The sequence below is a fragment of the Hyperoodon ampullatus genome (genome assembly GCF_949752795.1).
Source record: "Hyperoodon ampullatus genome assembly, chromosome: 9".
NCBI lineage: Eukaryota > Metazoa > Chordata > Mammalia > Artiodactyla > Ziphiidae > Hyperoodon > Hyperoodon ampullatus.
In genome coordinates, this window is record NC_136922.1 from 39,571,818 (window position 1) to 39,593,035 (window position 21,218).

Below are 21,218 nucleotides of genomic sequence, written 5' to 3' on the forward strand. Positions count from 1 at the left end.
ACTTTTGTTGGTGGAGTATTCAATAGATATGTTAGATATAGTTGTTTTATAGTGCTTTTCAAGTCTTATTTCCATGGTCATCTTCTGCCTAGTTGTTCTACTCATTATTGAAAGTGGGGTGTTGATATCTCCAACTGCTGGATTATTTATTTCTCCTTTAAATCCTACCAATTTTTGCTTCATGTACTTGGGGATCTGTTAGATAAATTTTTATATCTTGTTGAATTGACCTTTTTTAAATTATAAGATGGCTTTATCTTTAACATTTTTGGATTTTTTCTGGTATAGCTACTCCAGCTTTCTTACAGGTTGCTGTTAGCTTGATATGTATCCTTTTTCATCCTTCTGTATTCAGTATATTTGGATCTTTGAGTCTCAAATGTGTGTCTCCTGTAGACAGCATACAGTTGGGTTTTTAATCCAATTTGACAATGTGAGTTTGGATTGTTTGATTCACTGAAAATTAATGTTATTGATATACATTGGCCACTTTATTTTCTGTTTCATGTGTGTCTCTTTTCTCATTACTGCTTACTTTCATATCAAATGAATATTTTCTATGGAACATTAATTTGTTTATTTTCTCACTTTAACTTTTTATTTTCTTAGTGGCTACTCTAGGGCTTACAGTATACATCTTAACATAATTCAGATATATGCTAACTAAAATCTAGGGAGGTACAGAAATGTTACTCTTAAATAGGTCTATTCCCTTTTCTGCCTTTTTGTGCTATTAGTGTTAGGTGCATGTATGTTAGAAGCCCAATAATCCATTGTTGTTATCACTTCATCTTATTTTACACCAGTTATAGAAGTTGAGAAGAAAGGTGAGCTGTATTTATATGGAATGTCATATTAACTTTTTTGTTTTCCATTTTCAGTTTTCATTTGTTACTGTAGATTCAAGTTATCATCTGTTTCTTCCTGTGATACACCTTTACTCATCTTTTCCTTGTCACAATATGCTGTTTTTGTCAAATATATATTTCAATATTATAGGTTGATCAGTTAACTTATATATTTATTTTATACATTCCTTTTTAAACCTCTTAACATAAGAGAGGAGAAAAAGGCATTTATAACTTTTTAATTTTTTTAAATGATTCATGTTCTTTTTTCATGTGGATTTGAATTATTGTCTAGGGTTGCTTTCTTTGAGCTTAAAGATTTTCAGTGTTCATAGGGTGAATCAGCTAGCCACAAATTCTGCTTGTTTGCTCAGAATCTTTATTTTGATCTGATCTTTGTAAATGCTCATTTTGCTGGACTTAACCTTTAACAAGTTTTTATTTTGAGCAGTTACCATATCACCCACTTGCCTTCTGGCTTCCATTGTTTCTGATTAGAATCAGTTGTTAATCTTATTGGTGTTCCCTTGTTAATGATAAAACATTTTTCCTTGGCTGCTTTCAAGTTTTTTTCCTGTGATTTTAGCTTTCGCATTTTTACTATGATGTGTCTGGATATGAATTTCTTTGTGTGTATTCTGCTTTGAGTATACTGAGCTCCTTGAGTGTGCAGATTGCTTTTCTTGGGAAATTTTCAGTCATAATTTTTTGAATATTTTTTCTGCTCCTTTCTTGCCTTCATTTTCCCTCTGGTACTCCTAATACAAAAATGTCTGTAATGATGTCCTACGTTTCTCTGTGAATCTGTTCATTTTTCTTTGTGTAATCTATTGATCTGACTTTAAGTTCAGTTATTCTTCTGTTCAAATCTATTGCAGAACCCCTCTAGTGAATTTTTCATTTTAGCTATTTTGCAATTCTAAAATTGCTACTCATTTTTTAAAAATATGTATTCCTAATATTGATAATACTAATGGTCATCATACTTTATTTCTTTATGCATGATATCCTTTTGTTCTTTGAACATGTTTATAATACCTGATTTGAAGTCTTACCTGTTAAGTGTGACACTTGGGCCCTCTCACAGACAGTTTCTGTTGCCTGCTTTTTTTTTTTCTTTGTATAGATCACACCTTCCTGTTTGGATGCATGTCTTTCCATTTTTTGGTTGTTGTTGAAAAATACATGTTTTGGATAATGTATTTTGTCAGTTCCAAGTACCTCCCCAAGGCTTATTATTTTCTTGGCTACTAAAATAGAACAGCAAAGTCACAGTCTTATTCCTGTACAGGGCAAAACCTCTGAAGTCACTTCAGAGGGTGCAGTTCTAGACAAGTGTTCAGTCACCACAGAATGACAGTTGTTTTAGCAGGGTTCGCTTCATCTGTATTTCCCTGATTTCTGTTATACTGTCTGCCTTTGACACCCAACTGATAAGCTCCATTCATTGCCTGCTGACTGCTCTTTTTTCGGAACAATGCCAAATAAAGTACCCTACAGTTTGATCCAAGTAAATTCTGGTCCCTTAGCCAGGGGTAGTTTGTAAAGCTGGTATTGGAGGTTTGCTCTGATTCTGGGGGTGGGTGGATGAGTGATTCTTGTTAGCTGTCTCTTGTTCTGGTTGTCTCTGTTAAACTAGCTTCCCTATGGTTCAGTTTTTTGCTCTCATGAAGCTCTCACCTTCCTCTTAATGGCTTACCATGATCTCTGTTTCTTTTGAGAGTGTGCTTACCCTTAAACTTCCTCACACTTCCAGTTAAGCAAGTTCCCTTGGGGAGAGCTTAGTAGCTGTCTCTTTTTAGAGCCTGTCTTTCTCCCTGTGAAAAATCACCATGCCACTGCTTTGGAGCTATAGGTGGGCATGTTGTTTGAGTGATACCACTACTTCGTGAGCAGGGTGCTGCCTGGAGGCATTAGGCTCATCTTCTTTTTGCCTCTCCTGGCACAGAACCTCTGCCCTGTGTGTGACTGGGCCAAGTGTGATCAGGGCCCCAGTATTCTCTACCTACCATGCCTGGGGTGGGTCTTCCACTCTATTGGGTGTAGGCTATGTGGGTGAAGGGAGTCTACAACCTCTTGGCCATACTTGCTGGTAACTGAGCCTTTGTGACATGGAATTGAGTGGGATGGGAAATGCTGGCACTCTGCCCCTCCCACTGGGAGCTGGTGGGAGAGGGAACCCTTTCTTTTTGGCCATAACTACTCTGAGTGGAACTTAAGTCACATTGAGCTGGGTGTTGTGGAATGAAGGAAAAAAAACAGATGACGGTTCCAGTACCACAGACTCTGTTCTTTCCAAGGTTTAAGAGATATTCTTAAATGTTAATTTATTGAATGCCCTTAGGACAATTTTCAAAGGCTTTAAATGGTTGTTTTTTAAAAATGCTTTTCTCTAGTTGCAGAGAGTCTGCACAGCTCTTTATGGGGACATTTTGTATGTCTCATGTTCTTTTAAATTTTTATGTCATTGTCTGGCATGGAATTAACTGTAAGTAGTTAATTAACTATAAGTAATAGAGCTATATTTTTTTCCTTAAAAAGCACTATGACGTGTGTGCATGTGTGTTCCTTTCCTGTCTTCTAACCTCTGCTGATAGGTGCTAGGCTTGACAAGTCGGGCTTGCTCTTTTTTTTTTTTAATTGGAGTATAGTTGATTTACAATGTTGTGTTAGTTTCAGGTGTACAGCAAAGTGAATCAGTTATACATATACATATATCCACTCTTTTTTAGATTCTTTTCCCATATTGGCCATTACAGAGTATAGTATTGAGTATTGAGTAGAGTTCCCTGTGCTCTACAGTATGTCCTTACTAGTTATCTATTTTATATACAGTAATGTGTATATGTTAATCCCAACCTCCCAATTTATCCCTCCCCTGCTTACCCCCTGGTAACCATAGGTTTGTTTTCTACATCTGTAACTCTATTTCTGTTTTGTAGATAAGTTCACTTGTACCCTTATTTTTAGATTCCACATATAAGTGATACCGTCTGATATTTGTCTTTCTCTGTCTGACTTAACTTCACTCAGTATGACAATCTCTGGGTTCATTCATGTTGCTGCAGATGGCATTATTTCATTCTTTGTTATGGCTGAGTAATATTCCATTGTATATATGTGCCACATCTTCTTTATCCATTCCTCTGTTGATGGACATTTAGGTTGCTTCCATGTCCTGGCTATTGTAAATAGTGCTACAATAAACATTGGGGTGCATGTATCTTTTTGAATTATCGTTTTCTCTGGATATATGCCCAGGAGTGGGATTGCTGGATCACCTAATCAATGACAAAGGAAGCAAGGATATACAATGGAGAAAAGACAGTCTCTTCAATAAGTGGTGCTGGGAAAACTGGACAGCTACATGTAAAAGAATGAAATTTGAACACTCTGTAACACCATACACAAAAATAAATTCAAAATGGATTAAAGACCTAAATGTAAGGCCAGCAACTGTAAAAACTCTTTGAGGAAAACATAGGCAGAACACTCTATGACCTAAATCACAGCAAGATCCTTTTTGGCCCACCTCCTAGAGAAATGGAAATAAAAACAAAAACAAATGGGACCTAATGAAATTTAAAAGCTTTTGCACAGCAAAGAAAACCATAAACAAGACGAAAAGACAACCCTCAAAATGGGAGAAAATATTTGCAAATGAAGCAACTGACAAAGGATTAATCTCCAAAATATACAACTCATGCAGCTCAGTATCAAAAAAACAAATAGACATTTCTCCAGAGAAGACATACAGATGGCCAAAAGGCACATGAAAAATGCTCAATATCACTAATCATTAGAGAAATGCAAATAAAAACTATAATGAGGTATCGCCTCACACTGGTCAGAATGGCCATCATCAAAAAATCTACAAACAGGGCTACACACACACACACACACACACACACACACACACACACACACACACACACACACACACACACACACACACACACACACACACACACACACACACACACACACACACACACACACACACACACATTCCCCTCCTGTACTGTTGGTGGTAATGTAAACTGGTATAGCCACTATGGAGAACAGAATGGGGGTTCCTTAAAAAACTAAAACTAGAACTACCATACGGGCTTGCTCTTTTTTTTTTTTTTTTTTTTTTGCGGTACGCGGGCCTCTCACTGCTGTGGCCTCTCCCGTTGAGGAGCACAGGCTCCGGACGCGCAGGCTCAGCAGCCATGGCTCATGGGCCCAGCCGCTCTGCGGCATGCGGGATCCTCCCGGACCGGGGCACGAACCCATGTCCCCTGCATCGGCAGGGGGACTCTCAACCACTGCGCCACCAGGGAAGCCCACAGGCTTGCTCTTTATCTACCTTTCACCTACTTGGACTTTACTCCTTCCCTATCACCCCTGGCTGTCTCTTCACTTTTGCTATTGTGCCTAGGCTCCAAATCTCTGCTTGAGTCACTGGAAATGGCCACACAATTTGTACAGTCTACTTGGCTCTCACATTAGCTTTGATTTTCAGCCAGTCCCTTGGCTTTTGTAAACTAGTTTATGGACTGTCTTTCTCAGATGTTGGTCTCCTTGAGACCAAATTTGTTCTTAGGTATTAGTGTTATATGCTGCAATTACATGAAAGATAGGACATTTTATAGTCAATATAAGACAGCTGGGTTAAGGCCTACCCTAGGAAGTTTATTTTAAGGCTAGTTCACCAAGGTAGCTGTCTGGTAATGCCCTTCAAGACTATATTACAGTGAAACTTATTAAAGGTAAAGGGAAAAGCTGTCAGATAAGGTGTCTTTTTAAAGTTTAGATGCATCTATAAATGAGACAGAGCTTTCATGAGAGCAATTGAAATCAATGGATATTAGCCTCAGGGAGCGTTGCATTGATGCTATGTTTGAATGGAGCTGTTTTTTTGCAGGAGTTAGAGCAAGACATATATTCATCGTCACTTGGCTGGTGGCTGAGCTCATTTTGGGGATCTTAGGGAATATGTCTTGTTCCTTAATGATGTAATGTGTAAATTAAATACTTGAAGGCACACTAACAAGTAAATATTCACGTATAATCCATTTCAGTTCTTAGACAATAGTCTCCTTCTTCCCATCTTCAGGGAATACTCAGTTGTATTTTAGCATCCTTTTTTCGTATTTGACTTCAATGGCCTGTGATGAAGAGGATTTTGGATCCATAATGAAAAATTATTTCTGTCTCTAATATATGGAACTGTAGTGGTATGAGATTGGTTTTTGACTGGAAATGATTTGATTTATGAAAGAAATTAAGACTTGTTTAAATATGTTCTTGAGGTAGCTTGTTGAAGGTATAAGATCTGTTTCAAAATAAAGATACAGAGTTCAGAATTTGACTTTCAGATATTTTCTAACTGAAATAAGTGTGTCATTTGCCTCTCTGTTTATCCTTTAGGCTGCAGGAGCAATCCGACCTCTTGTATCTACTGTCATCAGTCCATCTGTAGATGGCTGCTTAGACCACTCACTGGAACGTGCGAGACACAGGGCAAGTGAAATGCCACAGGCCTTTCTATTTGATGTGATCTATGAAGCGTATCAGCAGGTAAGAATCTTGGCTTTTTGACAGTCTGCTGTGTTGAGGATCAACATATGGGGAACAACCCCCATATTTAGAGATTAGCTAGAAGAACTCATGGAACTGAGTACATAGTTGGACTCAAGGCTAAAATTGATTAGAGTGAAGTTGGATGATAAGAGAAAAAGACCCACGCATAGTCTGGAGGAATCCATGTGTAATCTTCCTCATGATCTGTCTCCTTCAGTGTCACACAAAGTACGCCTTCCGTCCAGCAGTAAAAAGGCAGCAGCTTGAGTGTGATGTTTCTTTTCAGGGAAACCCATTAGAGATTTGATGTCTAAGGTATTGTGTTGGTCACATAGATACCCTCTGCCTTGCACACAAACTTCAGACTTCCAGGAGAAAAGCCGGTGTTCAACATAAACCATATTGTAAACCATATTGTTTATGTGAACATCTAGGCTCAGTGAGCCACTCTTACCTGTTAACTGTTCACTGGAAACACTCCAAGAGCCAAGTTCCCAGGCACCGGCCGAGGGCCCACCTGGTGAGCAGGTCTACTGCTCAGGCCTGCAATCTCAGGCCTAATGTAGTAAACATTTTGCACAGCTGTATAGATATTTTGTTAAAATTTTAAAGGTAAGTAATTTCAAAATATCAAATCATTCATGTTTAGATTATAGTGGATTGTCTTTGTTTTCATGTTTTGGAAACATTTTTGTACCTGTAAATTTTACTGCTATTCATTTCTGTGTTTATTTATTAAACAGTTATTAAATATCAGGTATTGTGCTTGTCAGAAACTTCCCAATGAAATGAGATCACTTACAACAACTAAGGCAGTGCTTGGCTGATGTTAGACAGTCAGTAAATAGAGATAGATGGACTTTAAAGAATATGAGATAATGGTAACATAAATATTGACTTTTATAATAAAAGAATACCGCATTTTGGATAGAAAGTTAATCACAATGAATCAATCTTGACTATCAGTTACTGTTTTAAATATTGAGAATGTAAATTGTAATCAGTTTTCATGGTATGAATAGTCGTCAGTGGTTTGTTTTGTTTTCTTAAAACTCGTTATATAGAAATTTACCTGTATTTGATCATTAATCAAATATTACCCTATCGATAATCCTAAAAAGCCTAAATCTTCCTAAATATTTCTAATATTTTTTAAGATTAATGAAAGAATTTGTTCATCTTTTTTTTTTTTTTTTTTTGCGGTACGCGGGCCTCTCACTGTTGTGGCCTCTCCCGCTGCAGAGCACAGGCTCCAGACGCGCAGGCTCAGCGGCCATGGCTCACGGGCCCAGCCATTCCGCGGCATGTGGGATCTTCCCAGACCGGGGCACGAACCCGCGTCCCCTGCATCAGCAGGCGGACCCTCAAACACTGCGCCACCAGGGAAGCCCCTGTTCATCTTTATATAAGCATTTACATTAAGAAGAATAAATATGATAGCTCTATCTTAGAAAATTTAATATAACCTTATGATCTTCACATTCGAGTAGCATGTTTCAACCGTTTTGGGTAGAGAACTAAGCCCTAATGCACTGAGGTAATAGTTCTCAAATTATGGTTCCCAGACCATCAGCATAAGCATGTTTTGGAACTTGTTAAAATGCAAATTCTGAGCCTCCACCTCAGACTTAGTTACTTAGAAACTGTGGGAATAAGGCCCACCCATTTGTGTTTTAACAAGCAAGCTGGCCATGTGATCCTGACTGACACTGAATTTTGGGAACCAACACCCTAAGGTATCCGTTGTATGTGATAAATTCTCTTCTGTTGCGTTCTTGGGAGAATGAGAACATAGTCACACAAAAATAACTGTTCTGTGGTTCAGATGAGGAGTTCTCAAGCCATTTTGGAGGTTTTGATACAAGTTCTTATGAAAATTATTTTTGATCATAAAGGCGTTCATAAGGAAATTTGTATAAAAGATTTCTCTCATCTATATGATTTGTGTATATATATGTTTGCTTTTAACGAATAGAGAAGAGCAAGATAGGACGGAGTTCCAAGGGTGGGAAGTTGTTCTCTATAGAGTGGTCAGAAGTACTCTGTGAAAAGGTAAAGTTTAAACCAACATCAGGAAGTAAGTGAGGTAATAAGTCATGCAGGTAACTGACAGAACGTTATTTTACGCACAGGACGCAGACCCTAAGAAGGTGGAGCAAGGCTGGAAGAGAATGACATCATGGGGGGGAAGTAGGAGGTGTACCTGGGTCCAGTATCTTGTTGAGCCTTAAAGGCAATGTTATGGGCTTTAGATTTTACCCTGAATGAGAAGGGAAGACTTTGGATGGTGCTGTGTGAAACCTCACTTCTATGGGGTCACCTGTTAGTTGTGGGGATGGTACCTTACAGAAGGTAAGGGAAAGAAGTAAGCTATAGTGATGATCAAGGCAAAGATGATGACAATTAGGGCAATTTGGATAGTAGAGTATTTGGTGTGAAGTGTTTGTTCTGAAGATATTTAAAAATAAAATGAGGATAAGTCAATTGGTCACGTATGGGATATCAGAATGGGAAGAATCATGAGTCCAAGAATTTGCTCTGAATAACTAGAATGCAGTTGCCCCTTTTTTTCTTTTTTATTAATTTTTGTTGGAGTATAGTTGCTTTAAAATGTGTTTCTACTGTACAGCAAAATGAATCAGCTATAAGTATACATATATCCCCTTTTTTTTGGATTTTCTTCCCATTTAGGTCAACACAGAGCATTAAGTAGAATTCCCTATGCTATACAGTAGGTACTTACTAGTTATCTATTTTATACATAGTATCAATAGTGTATGTATGTTAATCCCGATCTCCCAATTGCAGTTGCCCTTTATTGGGATGGAGAATGCAAGAGGAAGAGGTGGTTTTGTGTGATCAGATCAAAAGTTTGGTTCTGATAGACTAAGTTTGAGATTTCCTTTAGACATACTCAACTGTATCCCTTAACAATTTTGACTATATGGAACTAGAATTCTGTGGAAAGATCCAGATAATGATAGGCACTTGAGAATTGCCATCATGCAGGCATTTAATGCCTTGGAGTTAACTGACATAACTAGAAAAACAGGTACAGAGAAAGTAAGAGCTACAAAGGCTGAACCCTGGGGCAAAGATTGAGTTTGGGAAGATGTATTAGTTTCCTATTACTGTTGAAACAAATTACCACAAACTTACAGAATTAAAAAAATACTTTAAAATTCTAGAGATCAGAAATCTAAAATCAAGGTGGTAGGGCTGTGTTTCTTGAGACTACAGGGGAGACTATTTCCTTGACTTTTCCAGTTTCTAGAGGCCACCTGCATTCCTTGGCTTCTGGCCTATCCCTCATACCATTACAAGCTCTTGATTTCAATGTCACATCTAATCCTAGTGATGACATCAGACCCATCTAGATAGTCCCAGATAATCTCCCCATCTCAAAATCTCTAATCTTATCTTCAAAGACTTATTCAGATTCTGGGCATTAGGACATGGATATCTTGGGAAGGGGCATTTTTCAGAAGAGGAGTGGCCAAAGAGTAAGAGGGTAATGTCCCAGAAGCCTAGTGAAGAAAGGGGTTCAAGAGTGATTGAGCAGTTGTTAAATGCTGCATAGTGGTTTAAAAAAAAGGATCGAGAACTGACCATAATAAGCCTTAGCAGTGTGAGATTGCCAGTGTCGGGGTGGTGGTGGTGTTAGTTATGGAAACCTGGTTGCAATTGATTGACTAGAGAATAGGAGGGCTGCTTTTTATAGGAACTTCCATGCATATGGAGCAGAAAAATGGGGTGGCCAAAGGGGGTTCTAAACTGAGAATTTTTTTATTAAGGTGGATGGCATGACAACATATTGATATAATGATGGAGTGATTTAGTAGAAAGGAAAAGACATACTGTATTGAGAGGGGATGAATAGTTCATCCACAGGGATAGGAGGAAAGGCCATATTTGGGTACAGATGTAGATTAATAGATGTAGTGGGAAGATTTGTTGGAGTTTGTTATCGGATTTTTATTTCCTCAGTGACGCGGGGTGCAGATCATCAGCTGAGACACAGGGAGGGGGGAGGTATCTAGGCTTTAGGATAGAAAAGGATACCTCTAGTCCATAGCAAATACTGACTTTTATTCTTAAATTCTTACACTTAAGCTAAAAATACACAAAATCATCCCAAAGAAAAAATATATCTATTTTCCAGGGCTATTTTCTGGACATTTATGGGAAACTGAAATATTTGATCAAAAAAACTGCAAAACCATCAAATGGGTCAATCACTAATGTGGCCTTGAAATGTGGGCTTGACATGTGAACTTTTTATATTTTATCAAGGGTGTACCTTTGCTTTGTGGTACTCACATAGAAAATACATAATAGAGTTGATCATTTACTGAGTTGAGCAGAAATCGGGCAGTTGTAAGTAAGGTCATATGAGATTGTATTATACATAGAAGAAACACATCTTAATCTGATCCAAAGCCATATGGACTGGCCAAAAAGGTGGATTTTTCCTGTTTTTTTGTTTTTGTTCTTGTTGTTTTTCCCGAGTTTGAGGTTATGGATGACTTTTCCTCATCAAATGGTGCTGGGAAGTTATAGATGTCAAGCTGCAATTCTGTATATGAATCTGCTGGATTGTTTCCCCCACGATTTCTTGTCTCATGTCATTCGTCCTCTTGTTCTGTGTGCTCTAGTTATGCTCACTTTATTTCCTCAAATACAAGTTTGGTCCTTTCTGGAACTTTACTTCCTATCTTGCTGTATATCCTTTAGATAGTAAGTAAATTATCATTTAGGGAAGCCTTTACTGTCCACCCCCATCCCCACTAGGTTAGTCTAACCCACTACACATTTTCCTAGTGCCCTGTTTTTTCTGCCCAGCATCAAAATTAGAATGGAATAATTACTTGGGAAATCACTTACGAAATGTCCAACTCCCCTGCTAGACCATGAGCCCTGTGAAAGTAGGCATGGTACCTGTCTTAGCAACTTGCCTGATATTTTATTAGTACCAAGTACATATTTGTTCAATGGATGAGCATCAAAGTGTGTGCATATAAATATCAAAAATATCCAATGTACTGCTTCTTTTGGGCCACTTTTTCAAGATATTAACACTGTTTCCACTCTGCATTTAGGTCCCTATGCAAATGTCACCTCCTCAGAGAAGCTTTCCACTGATAACTTATATAACAAAATATTCTCTGTCATGTATTGCTTAATTCTGCTTTTAGTTTCATTAGATATCACTAATGTGTTTTTGGTAGATTTTTCTCTTTCCTGCATGACCGCTCCATTACAGCAGGAATTTTATCTTATCTCTAGCACCTGGAAGAGCTCATAGCTTACATGATGTTCTTAACATTTTCAAATGTAAGAATTTTATCCATACATGGGTATATGTAGATACATGTTTATGTGTTAACACTTAGGTCAGTTATTATGTAAAAAGCTTTGCATGGGGTAATATATATGTTATGTACATACTGAATTTTTTTCTAAAACCTTCAAGAAATTCATCTGAGAAATTAGAAGTATAGGCAAACATTTGTGTATAAAGCTAGTGATTTGCAGTATTTTTGTAAATGTGAGAAATTCTATTCGGCCTCTATTTCTAGAGATTAGTTTTAATGAATTTAAAGAGTCACTTAATGAATTGATAAAGAAGATGTGGCACATATATACAATGGAATATTACTCAGCCATAAAAAGAAACGAAATTGAGTTATTTGTAGTGAGGTGGATGGACCTAGAGTCTGTCATACAGAGTAAAGTAAGTCAAAGAGAAAAACAAATACTGTATACTAACACATATGTATGGAATCTAAGAAAAAAAAAAAGGTCATGAAGAACCTAGGGGTAAGACGGGAATAAAGACACAGACCTACTAGAGCATGGACTTGAGGATATGGGGAGGGAGAAGGGTAAGCTGGGACAAAGTGAGAGAGTGGCATGGATATATATACACTACCAAAGGTAAAATAGATAGCTAGTGGGAAGCAGCCGCATAGCACAGGGAGATCAGCTGGGTGGTTTGTGACCACCTGGAGGGGTGGGATAGGGAGGGTGGGAGGGAGTGAGACAAAGGAGGGAAGAGATATGGGGACATATGTGTATGTGTAACTGATTCACTTTGTTGTAGGGCGGAGGCTGGTGCACCATTGTAGAGCAGTTATACTCCGATAAAGATGTTAAAAAAAAAAAAGTCACTTAAAGTTGTTTTGGGGGAATCTTTATGGAGCATGAAAATGCTCATGATATTAATATAACTCGTTATGTTAACTATATATAATATGTATTTATGCTTACATGTACACGTGTGTGTATGAGTACGCATACAAAACAGAAAAACTAGTTGGATATGTGAATACTGACGTGACTGGGTTGATAGTAATTGAAGTCATTAAAAATCTGCAGATGTGATACACATTTAAAATATATAAATACTTAAGTATTTGGTTTTGATTGGTTTTGGACTTTCGCACATACTTGGTTTTGTTGCTTAAAAACGATTTGAAAAACTTTCATTCCTTGAATTTTTAATGATACATTAAGCAGCTGCTAAAGGAAAAGATGGCTAAATTAAAGAGTAACAAATTCAGTAGTGAAAATTACTCAGTCTATAGAAACATGAGGAAAACACCAGATTGGTCCAGAGGATTCTTATTGAATATTCAAATACATAATCATGTTCTATACTGTTTTAGAAAAATTTTGTACAAAAGCTTTTAAAATTACATGAATCAATTTCTTGAGGAAAATTGGTATGATGGGCACAGATGGTATTATAAACTTTATTGAGACCTGGCCTCATTTCTAACACAAGTTTTTAAGTTCTCAATGAGAATATTAGAAGATAACTTGTTAAATTTTCATGAAAATACACATGCACGGAAGACAGAGCAGGACTCAACCAGTGACAGAATTGTTCTCTTCAGTGTTAATTATGTACCTTTTGGTTTGATATACTAGACTTCACTGCAGAGATTAATACTCAGGTGTTAAATTTTCTCAATCCCCATTAAGAGTATTTTAATAAAACTGGCTGTTTAACCTGAAAGGGAAAAAAAACACCTTTCAAAAACATGCCTAAAACAGCCCTTTGATTCTTAAAGATTCCTGTCACTGAAGTCTCTAGGTCCAAGAATACAATTATAAAATTAAAGGAATATAATAGGAATTTCCTTTTGTAATAGGTACCCTGCTCACACCCCACATGCATTAGAATAAAATAGGACTTGTATCTTGTACTGAGTGCTAACACATTGGGCTTTAAATGCCAAGTTAACAAGAAACCAGTCAAAAGCATTGAACTTTATGAAGAGTCTTTCCTTTGTATCCACAAGCATTACAGTTCTCCGAGGTTTTATTGCTGTTTTTACAGAGTGTACTTGCTCATTCCTTCTGCCTCCCTCTCTGTGTTTAGTTGGGCCTGGATTGAATTTGGAGGTGATGAGGAAGAGCCTCAGGATAGAGTTTCAGAAGAAACCTCACATCACATGGGGTTTTGAAGAGGAGAAGTAGGAAAGAGAGGAGGGTAGTAATCATTTTTATAAATGAAGAATTGAGAAAGGGATAGAAATGAAAAGATATGTAGAGTGGGATGAGTAAGTGAAAGATGGAAGAAACTATGAAGAAAACGAGTGAAAAACAAATGAGAGGGCTCTTATGGTAAAGCTTTGAGTTGGAAATGAGCGACTTGTTGAATTAGTGGAAATATCTGCAAAACATTATTTTTGCCCCTCAAATGTCAGGCACAAACTATGGTAGCAAGTTGCACATCTCATAAATAAAACCATGATCTATAGGTTTAGACTTTGAGAAAATAAATGCACGACTTGATAGTATGTTTGACTTTATTAAGCACTTCCCAAAGTCATGCTTTTCTCTATTGGTCATATTTCTCAAGATTGTATCCTTCTCTCTTCTACCTTTATTTTTCTTCCAGTTATCCTACTTATATATATTCAGGTAACCAGATGAGTTCTCGTTCTATTTTGGAGAAATTCGAAAGTGCTATAGAAAAAACGATTCTGTGACAGTGGCTGGGATCTCCTTTGAGAATATTTTTACCTTCAGAAGTTTCTTAACCATAGCCTAAAACAGTACTTTGTCTCTTATTTACTTCATGTATACGGAGAAAACCTTATAAATTATTGCTTCACAAACTTGCTTTTTTTTTCTGAATCTTCCCTTACATTGATAAGCTTTGATGGTACAGTTTAAAAACTAATCACTTGATTTTTTTTTTTTTTTTTTTTTGCGGTACGCGGGCCTCTCACCGCTGCGGCCTCTCCCGTTGCGGAGCACAGGCTCCGGACGTGCAGGCTCAGGGGCCATGGCTCACGGGCCCAGCCGCTCCACGGCATGTGGGATCTTCCCGGACCGGGGCACGAACCCGTGTCCCCTGCATCGCCAGGCGGACTCTCAACCACTGCGCCACCAGGGAAGCCCCTCTAATTTTTGTCAATGTAATAGGCATATTATATATTGATCTCTGTTTTAATTTGAGTTTTATTGCTACCATTCTACATATATTTTTACATTTCTGTGTTGCTTATCTTATTAATGTGTATTAATATCGTTTGTCTATTTTCTTGAGTTTCTTCCCTCTTTATTTGGTGGGGTTTCTTCTGTAGCCTGGATGTATTCCTTTCTTAGTTGTACACATTACAAATATTTTTCCTTAGTCTATAACTTCTCTGTTTATGTTATCTTTAATGTTCTTCATTTATATGCAGCCAAATTGTGTGCATTTAAGGTCTTAAATTTGTTCCTATGTTGTGGTTATAGTCTATTGGTGTTAGTTTTTTCAGTTCACACTTAAGTCTTTAATCTTTTTGGAGGGCATTAGAAAATATTCTGCAGTATAATTCTAGTTTTTTAATCTTTATAAAGCTAGTTTTTCCAACATCATTTACTAAATCATCAATTCTTTTCTAATTTGTGAAACAGCCTGTTATATTGACAATTTTCAATATATATAGATTTATTTCTGAGTTTTTCACTGATGTACTTGTTTCCGTGAAAACTACCCCATTGTTTTGAATTCATTAATTACTTCAAAAATTGCCTGTTTTAGCACAGGTGCCCTAGCACATAGAGCCTTAGGCAAGGCTTAAATAATGATGTGAGGTATGTGTACCAGTCTGGCCACTGCTTCACAAACACAGCTGGTCACTTTATTACACAGGACATGTCCAGACAGGCTTATAAGAAACTATTTTTTCCTGCTAAGGGACAGAATTCATCGGCCATCTCTTCAACCCAAACTTCAACTTTTGGTTGAAGTTTCTCCCACAGGGAATGAACTCTGTACCACTCTGAATGTTCTTGTACCACTCAGTCCCAAGGGAAGTCAGATCCCATGACTTACACCATGGGAGCCGTAACTGTGTCCAGAGGTAGCTACAGGGAGAAACCAGAGACTGGTTTGTGGCCTGTAGGACCACGTGGGCCCACATGTGGTTAGTCACTTCAGTGGCATAGGGTGTATGAGACCAAGAGAGTCTGAGGCAGGGCATAACATGTGACTGATTAAACTATTGACCTTTATTACTTTGATAAAAAATTTGAAACCTGATAAATTCCCACCAGATGGAAGGTTTATTGGAATGTTTTGGAGTTATAAACTAAGGGATCAAATTGATGTCTTTAGTAAGTTGTCCCGTTTATGAGCACAGTATGGCTCATTCATTTAGATCTTTTAAATTTTTGAAGGATTTTTACTTTGTGTTACATATTCTTTATCAGTAATTTCTTAGATTATGTGTTAGCTGTTGTAATTTATTTTGTACTTTCTAACTTACGTTTGCTGTTATGTTCCCTCACATCCTCTTTGGAGGATTGAACTTATAATAAGCAGATTCATTGAACTCTGGTTTTAAGTTTATTCTTGAATTCTGTTTTCCCATAAATGATTATACTGTATGCAAATAATGACAAATTTGTCTTTTTCCTTTGAATCCTTATTTATTCATTGTTGGTTTGGCCAGGACCTCTGGTATCATGTTGCAGAAGAGCAAAGTGGAGTATGTTCTTCTGGATTTTCTTTAAAGGGACTGTATCTAACTTGAGTCTGTTTGTTGTAGGTGTTATTTTGATAGAAAGTCTTCAACAAGTTGAACTAATCTTTAACTCTTTTCCAAAAAAGTTGATCTCTTTTACAGAATCACAAGTATGCTTTTTGCAATTTTGATTTTCTATATCTAGCAAGATCATCATGTGACTTTTTCTCATTTTGTCGAATGGGATGAATTAACTTGAAACTCACTGATGTTGAACCATCTTTGATTCCTTGATAAACACTACTTGATGTAATTTTTTATACTATTGGATTTAGCTACTTGATATTTAGAATTTTTCCTCTGTGTTTATACATGGAAAAGCCCCTTTTCATTTCTTGTGCTGTCCTTATTTGAGTTCTATAGCAATGCTGTGTTATTTTTATAAAATGAGGTGGGTAATTTTTCTTGAACAATTTTTATGAGAAACATACTATTGCTGAAATTCTTTCCAGTAAAACTATGTAAGTTTGGAGATTTTTTAAAAGGAGAATGGGGTTAGAAGACAGTTTTTTCCTCTCTATTTAGCTTGTTCAGGACCCTCCATTCAGTTTTCCATAGTGGCTGTACCATTTTACATTCCCACCAACAGTGTAGAAGCGTTACAATTTCTCCACATCCTTGCAGCACTTTCCTTTCCCTAAACTAGATGATAGCCATCCTAACTGTTGTGAGGTGATATCTCATTTTAGTTTCGATTTGTGATCCCCTGTTGACCAATGATGTTGAGTATCTTTTCAGATACCTGTTGGCCATTATGTCGTTTTTGGAGAAATGAATGGATAAGTACTTTGCCCATTTTAAAATTGGGTTGTATTGCTGTTAAGTTTTACAAGTTTCTCACAGATATTGAATATTAACCTCGTGTTAAAAGTTCTCATCACAAGAAAAAAATTTATAACTATGTTAGGTGACAGATGTTAACTAGACTTAACATGGTAATCATTTTGCAATGTACACAAATACTGAATTGTTGTATACCTGAAACTAATACAGTATGAAGCAGTTATACCTCTTACAGTATAAAAAAAAACCCTTATCAGATTCATGGTTTAGCAAATAATATCTCCTATTCCTTAGTTTAGCTTTTTCATTCTGTTGTTTCCTTTGGCTCTGCAGAAGATTTTTAGTTTCATGCAGTTCCATATGTCTGTATTTACTTTTGTTTCTCATGTTTTTGGTACCATATCTAAGAAATCATTGCCAAAAGCAATGTCAAGAAGTGTTTTCTCTGTTCTAGGAGTTTTACCATTTTAGGTCTTAATGTTTAAGACTTCACTTTGAGTTTAACTTTGTGTATGATGTAAGATAGGGGTCCAATTTTATTAATTTGTATCTGGACGTCTAGTTTCCCCAACACTATTTGTTGAAGAGATGATATTTTCCCCATTCTTACTTTCAGAACCCTTGGCAAAGATCAGTGGAGTGTGTGTATGTGGGTTTATCTCTAGACTCTCTATTCTATTCTGTTGGTCTACGTCTCTCACTTTATTCCAGTATCATGCTATTCTGAGTACTTAATATTGTGATATACTTTTAAATCAGGAAGTGTAGTATCTCCAACTTTGTTCTCATTTCTTAAAATTGTTTTGGCTATACTAGGTGTTTGGCGGTTCTTTGAATTTCAAGATTTTTTTCCTAAATCTATATTAAAAAAAAAGTCACTAGGATTTTGGGGGAAGCATTGAAAGTGCACATTGCACTGGTAAGTATAGATACTTGAACAATATGAAATCTTCCCATCTATGAACACTGGGCGTCTTTGCATTTATTTGTGTATAAACTTTTTTCACTGTTTTATAAACAAGCTTTTGATTGTTACTGTTTTTTCTTTTTCATTGAAGTATAATTGACTTTACATTAGTTTCAGGTGTACAACATAGTGATTTGATATTTTAATATGTTATGAATGATCACCATATAAATCCAATTACCATCTGTCACCATGCTAAGTTATTACAGTATTATTACTATATGCCTTATGCTGTACATTACATTCCTGTGACTTATTTATTTTGTAACTGAAAATTTGTACGTCTTAATCTTCACCTCTTTCACCCATCCCCCCTACCTTCCTCCCCTCTAGCAACCAGCACTTTGTTCTCTCTATGAATGTTGGTTTTATTTGTTTTGTTTTATAGAGTCCACATGAGTGAAATCATAGAGTATTTGATTTTCTCTGTCTGACTTATTTCACTTGGTGTAAAGCACTCCAGGTCCATCCATGTTGTCACAAAGAGCAACATTTTATTCTTTTTTATGGCTGAGAAATATTCTCTTATATACACATATATATATACACACACATACATATATACACGCACTGCATCTTTATCCATTCATCTATCAATGGTCACTTAGGTTATTTCTACATCTTGTCTATTGTATTGATAATGCTTCAATGAACATAGGGGTGTATATATCTTTTCAAATGAGTGTTTCTGTTTTCTTCAGGTAAATAGCTAGAAGTGGAATCACTAGGTCCTATGGTAGTTCTGTTTTTAGTTTTTTGAGGACCCTCCATACTGTTTACCATAGTGGCTGTATTAATTTGCTTTCCCACCAGCAGTGCACAAGGGTTCCCCTTCACATTCTCACCAACTCATGTCATTTGTCTTTTTTATGATAGCCATTCTGACAGGTGTGAGGTGACACCTCGTTGTGGCTTTGATTTAAGCTCCCCTGTTAGTAAATGGATTGAAGACATCAATGTAAGACTAGATACTATAAAACTCCTAGAAGAAAATATAGGCAGAGCACTCTGACATAAACTGGAGCAATGTCTTTTTGGATCCACCTCCTAGAGTAATGGAAAAAGAAACAAAAATAAGCAAATGGGACCTTATTAAACTTAAAAGCTTTTACACATCAAAGGAAACCATAAACAAAATGAAAAGACAACCCACAGAATGGGAGAAAATATTTGCAAGCAGTGCGACTGACAAGGGATTAGTCTCCAAAATATACAAACAGCTCATACAGCTCAATATCAAAAAAAACCCCCAAACAACCCAGTCAACAAATGGACAGAAGACCTAAATAGACATTTCTCCAAAGAAGACATACAGATTGCCAAAAGGCACATGAAAAGATACTCAACATTGGTAATTATTGGAGAAATACAAATGAAAACTACAATGATATATCACCTCACACTGGTCAGAATGGCTATCATTAAAAAGTCTACACGTAATAAATGCTACAGAGGGTGTGGAGAAAAAGCAACCCTCCTACACTGTTGATAGGAATGTAAATTGGTAAAGCCACTAAGGAGAACAGTAAGGAATTTTCTTAAAAGACTAGAAACAGAGCTACCATAAGATCCAGCAATCCCACTCCTGGGCATATATCTGGAGAAAACCATAATTTGAAACGATACATGCATCCCAATGTTTATCGCGGCACTATTTACAATAGCTGTGACATGGAAGCAGCCTAAGTGTCCATCGACAGATGAACGGATAAAGGAGATGTAGTGTGTGTGTACACACACACATACACACACAGTGGAATATTATTCAGCCATAAAAAAGAATGAAATAATGCTGTTTGCAGCAACATGGATGGATCTAGAGATTATCATACTAAGTGAAGTAAGCCAGACCAAGAAAGACAAATATCATATGATGACGCTTATATGTGGAATCTAAAAGAAAAAAAGACACAAACTTATTTCCAAAACAGGAGACCTAGACACAGAAAACAAACTTATGGTTACCATAAGGGGAAAGGGGGGTGGAGGGAGGGATAAATTAGGAGGCTGGGATTAACATATACACACTACTATGTATAAAATAGATTACCAACAAGGACCTACTGTATAACAAAGGGAACTATACTCAATATTATGTAATAACCTATAAGGAAAAAGAATCTGAAAAAGAATATATATACACACACACACACATATATAACTGAATTGCTATTCTATACACCTGAAACTAACACGATATTTTAAACCAATTATAGTTCAATTAAAAAAAAAATTCCCTGATTAGTGATGTTGAGTGTGTCTTCATGTATCTTTTGGCCATCCATATGTCAAATTTGGAAAGATGTCTATTCAGGTCTTCTGCCCATTTTTTTCTTCCAGTTTTGAGATATAATTGACATAAGCACTGTATAAGCTTAAGGTGTACAGCATAATGATTTGATTTACATACATTATTAAATGATTATCACAGTAAGTTTAGTCGACATCCATCATCATATACAGATATAACATTAATGAAATAGAAGAAAATATTCTTCCTGTGATGAGAACTTAGGGTTTACTCTATTAACAACCTATATATAACATACAGCAGTGTTAGTTATATTTATCATATTGTGCATTACAGCCCTAGTACTTATTTATCTTATAACCGGAAGTTTATACCTTTTGACTGCCTTCATTCAATTCCCCTTCCCACCCCCCTCCTCTGGTGAACACAAATTTATTTTTCTAAGTTTTAGTGTTGTAGGTCAATTATACTTCAAAAACATTGTTTCTGTTATACAACATAGTGATTTGATATTTCTGTGTGTTTCAAAATGATCACAAGTGAGGTTATGATATGTCACCACACAAAGATATTACATAGTTATTGACTGTATTTCCCACATTGTACATTTTATATCCATGATTCATTTGTTTTATAACTGGAAGTTTATACTTCTTAATCACCCTCACCTGTTTCTTTCCTTCCCCCCTTCCCTCTGGCGACCACCTGTTTGTTATCTGTATCAATAATTCTATTTGTTTTATGTTCGTTCATTTGTTTTTTAGATAGATATG

The 21,218-nt window shown here is 36.5% G+C and overlaps 1 protein-coding gene across 3 annotated transcripts in view; it reads left to right on the forward strand.

Moving 5' to 3' along the window:
* The window catches only part of CRPPA (CDP-L-ribitol pyrophosphorylase A), a gene marked incomplete at both ends in the record, with an annotated part of 299,741 nt that overhangs the window by 26,883 nt on the left and 251,640 nt on the right, over window positions 1–21,218 (forward strand). For 2 of the 3 annotated variants that reach the window (XM_079711014.1, XM_079711015.1), the window contains one exon: window positions 6,264–6,413. The exons of the other annotated variant lie outside the window; for it this stretch is intronic. In XM_079711014.1, the coding sequence (XP_079567140.1) occupies window positions 6,264–6,413 (150 nt within the window). The remainder of the gene's footprint in view (window positions 1–6,263; window positions 6,414–21,218) is intronic. 3 annotated transcript variants of the gene reach the window in all.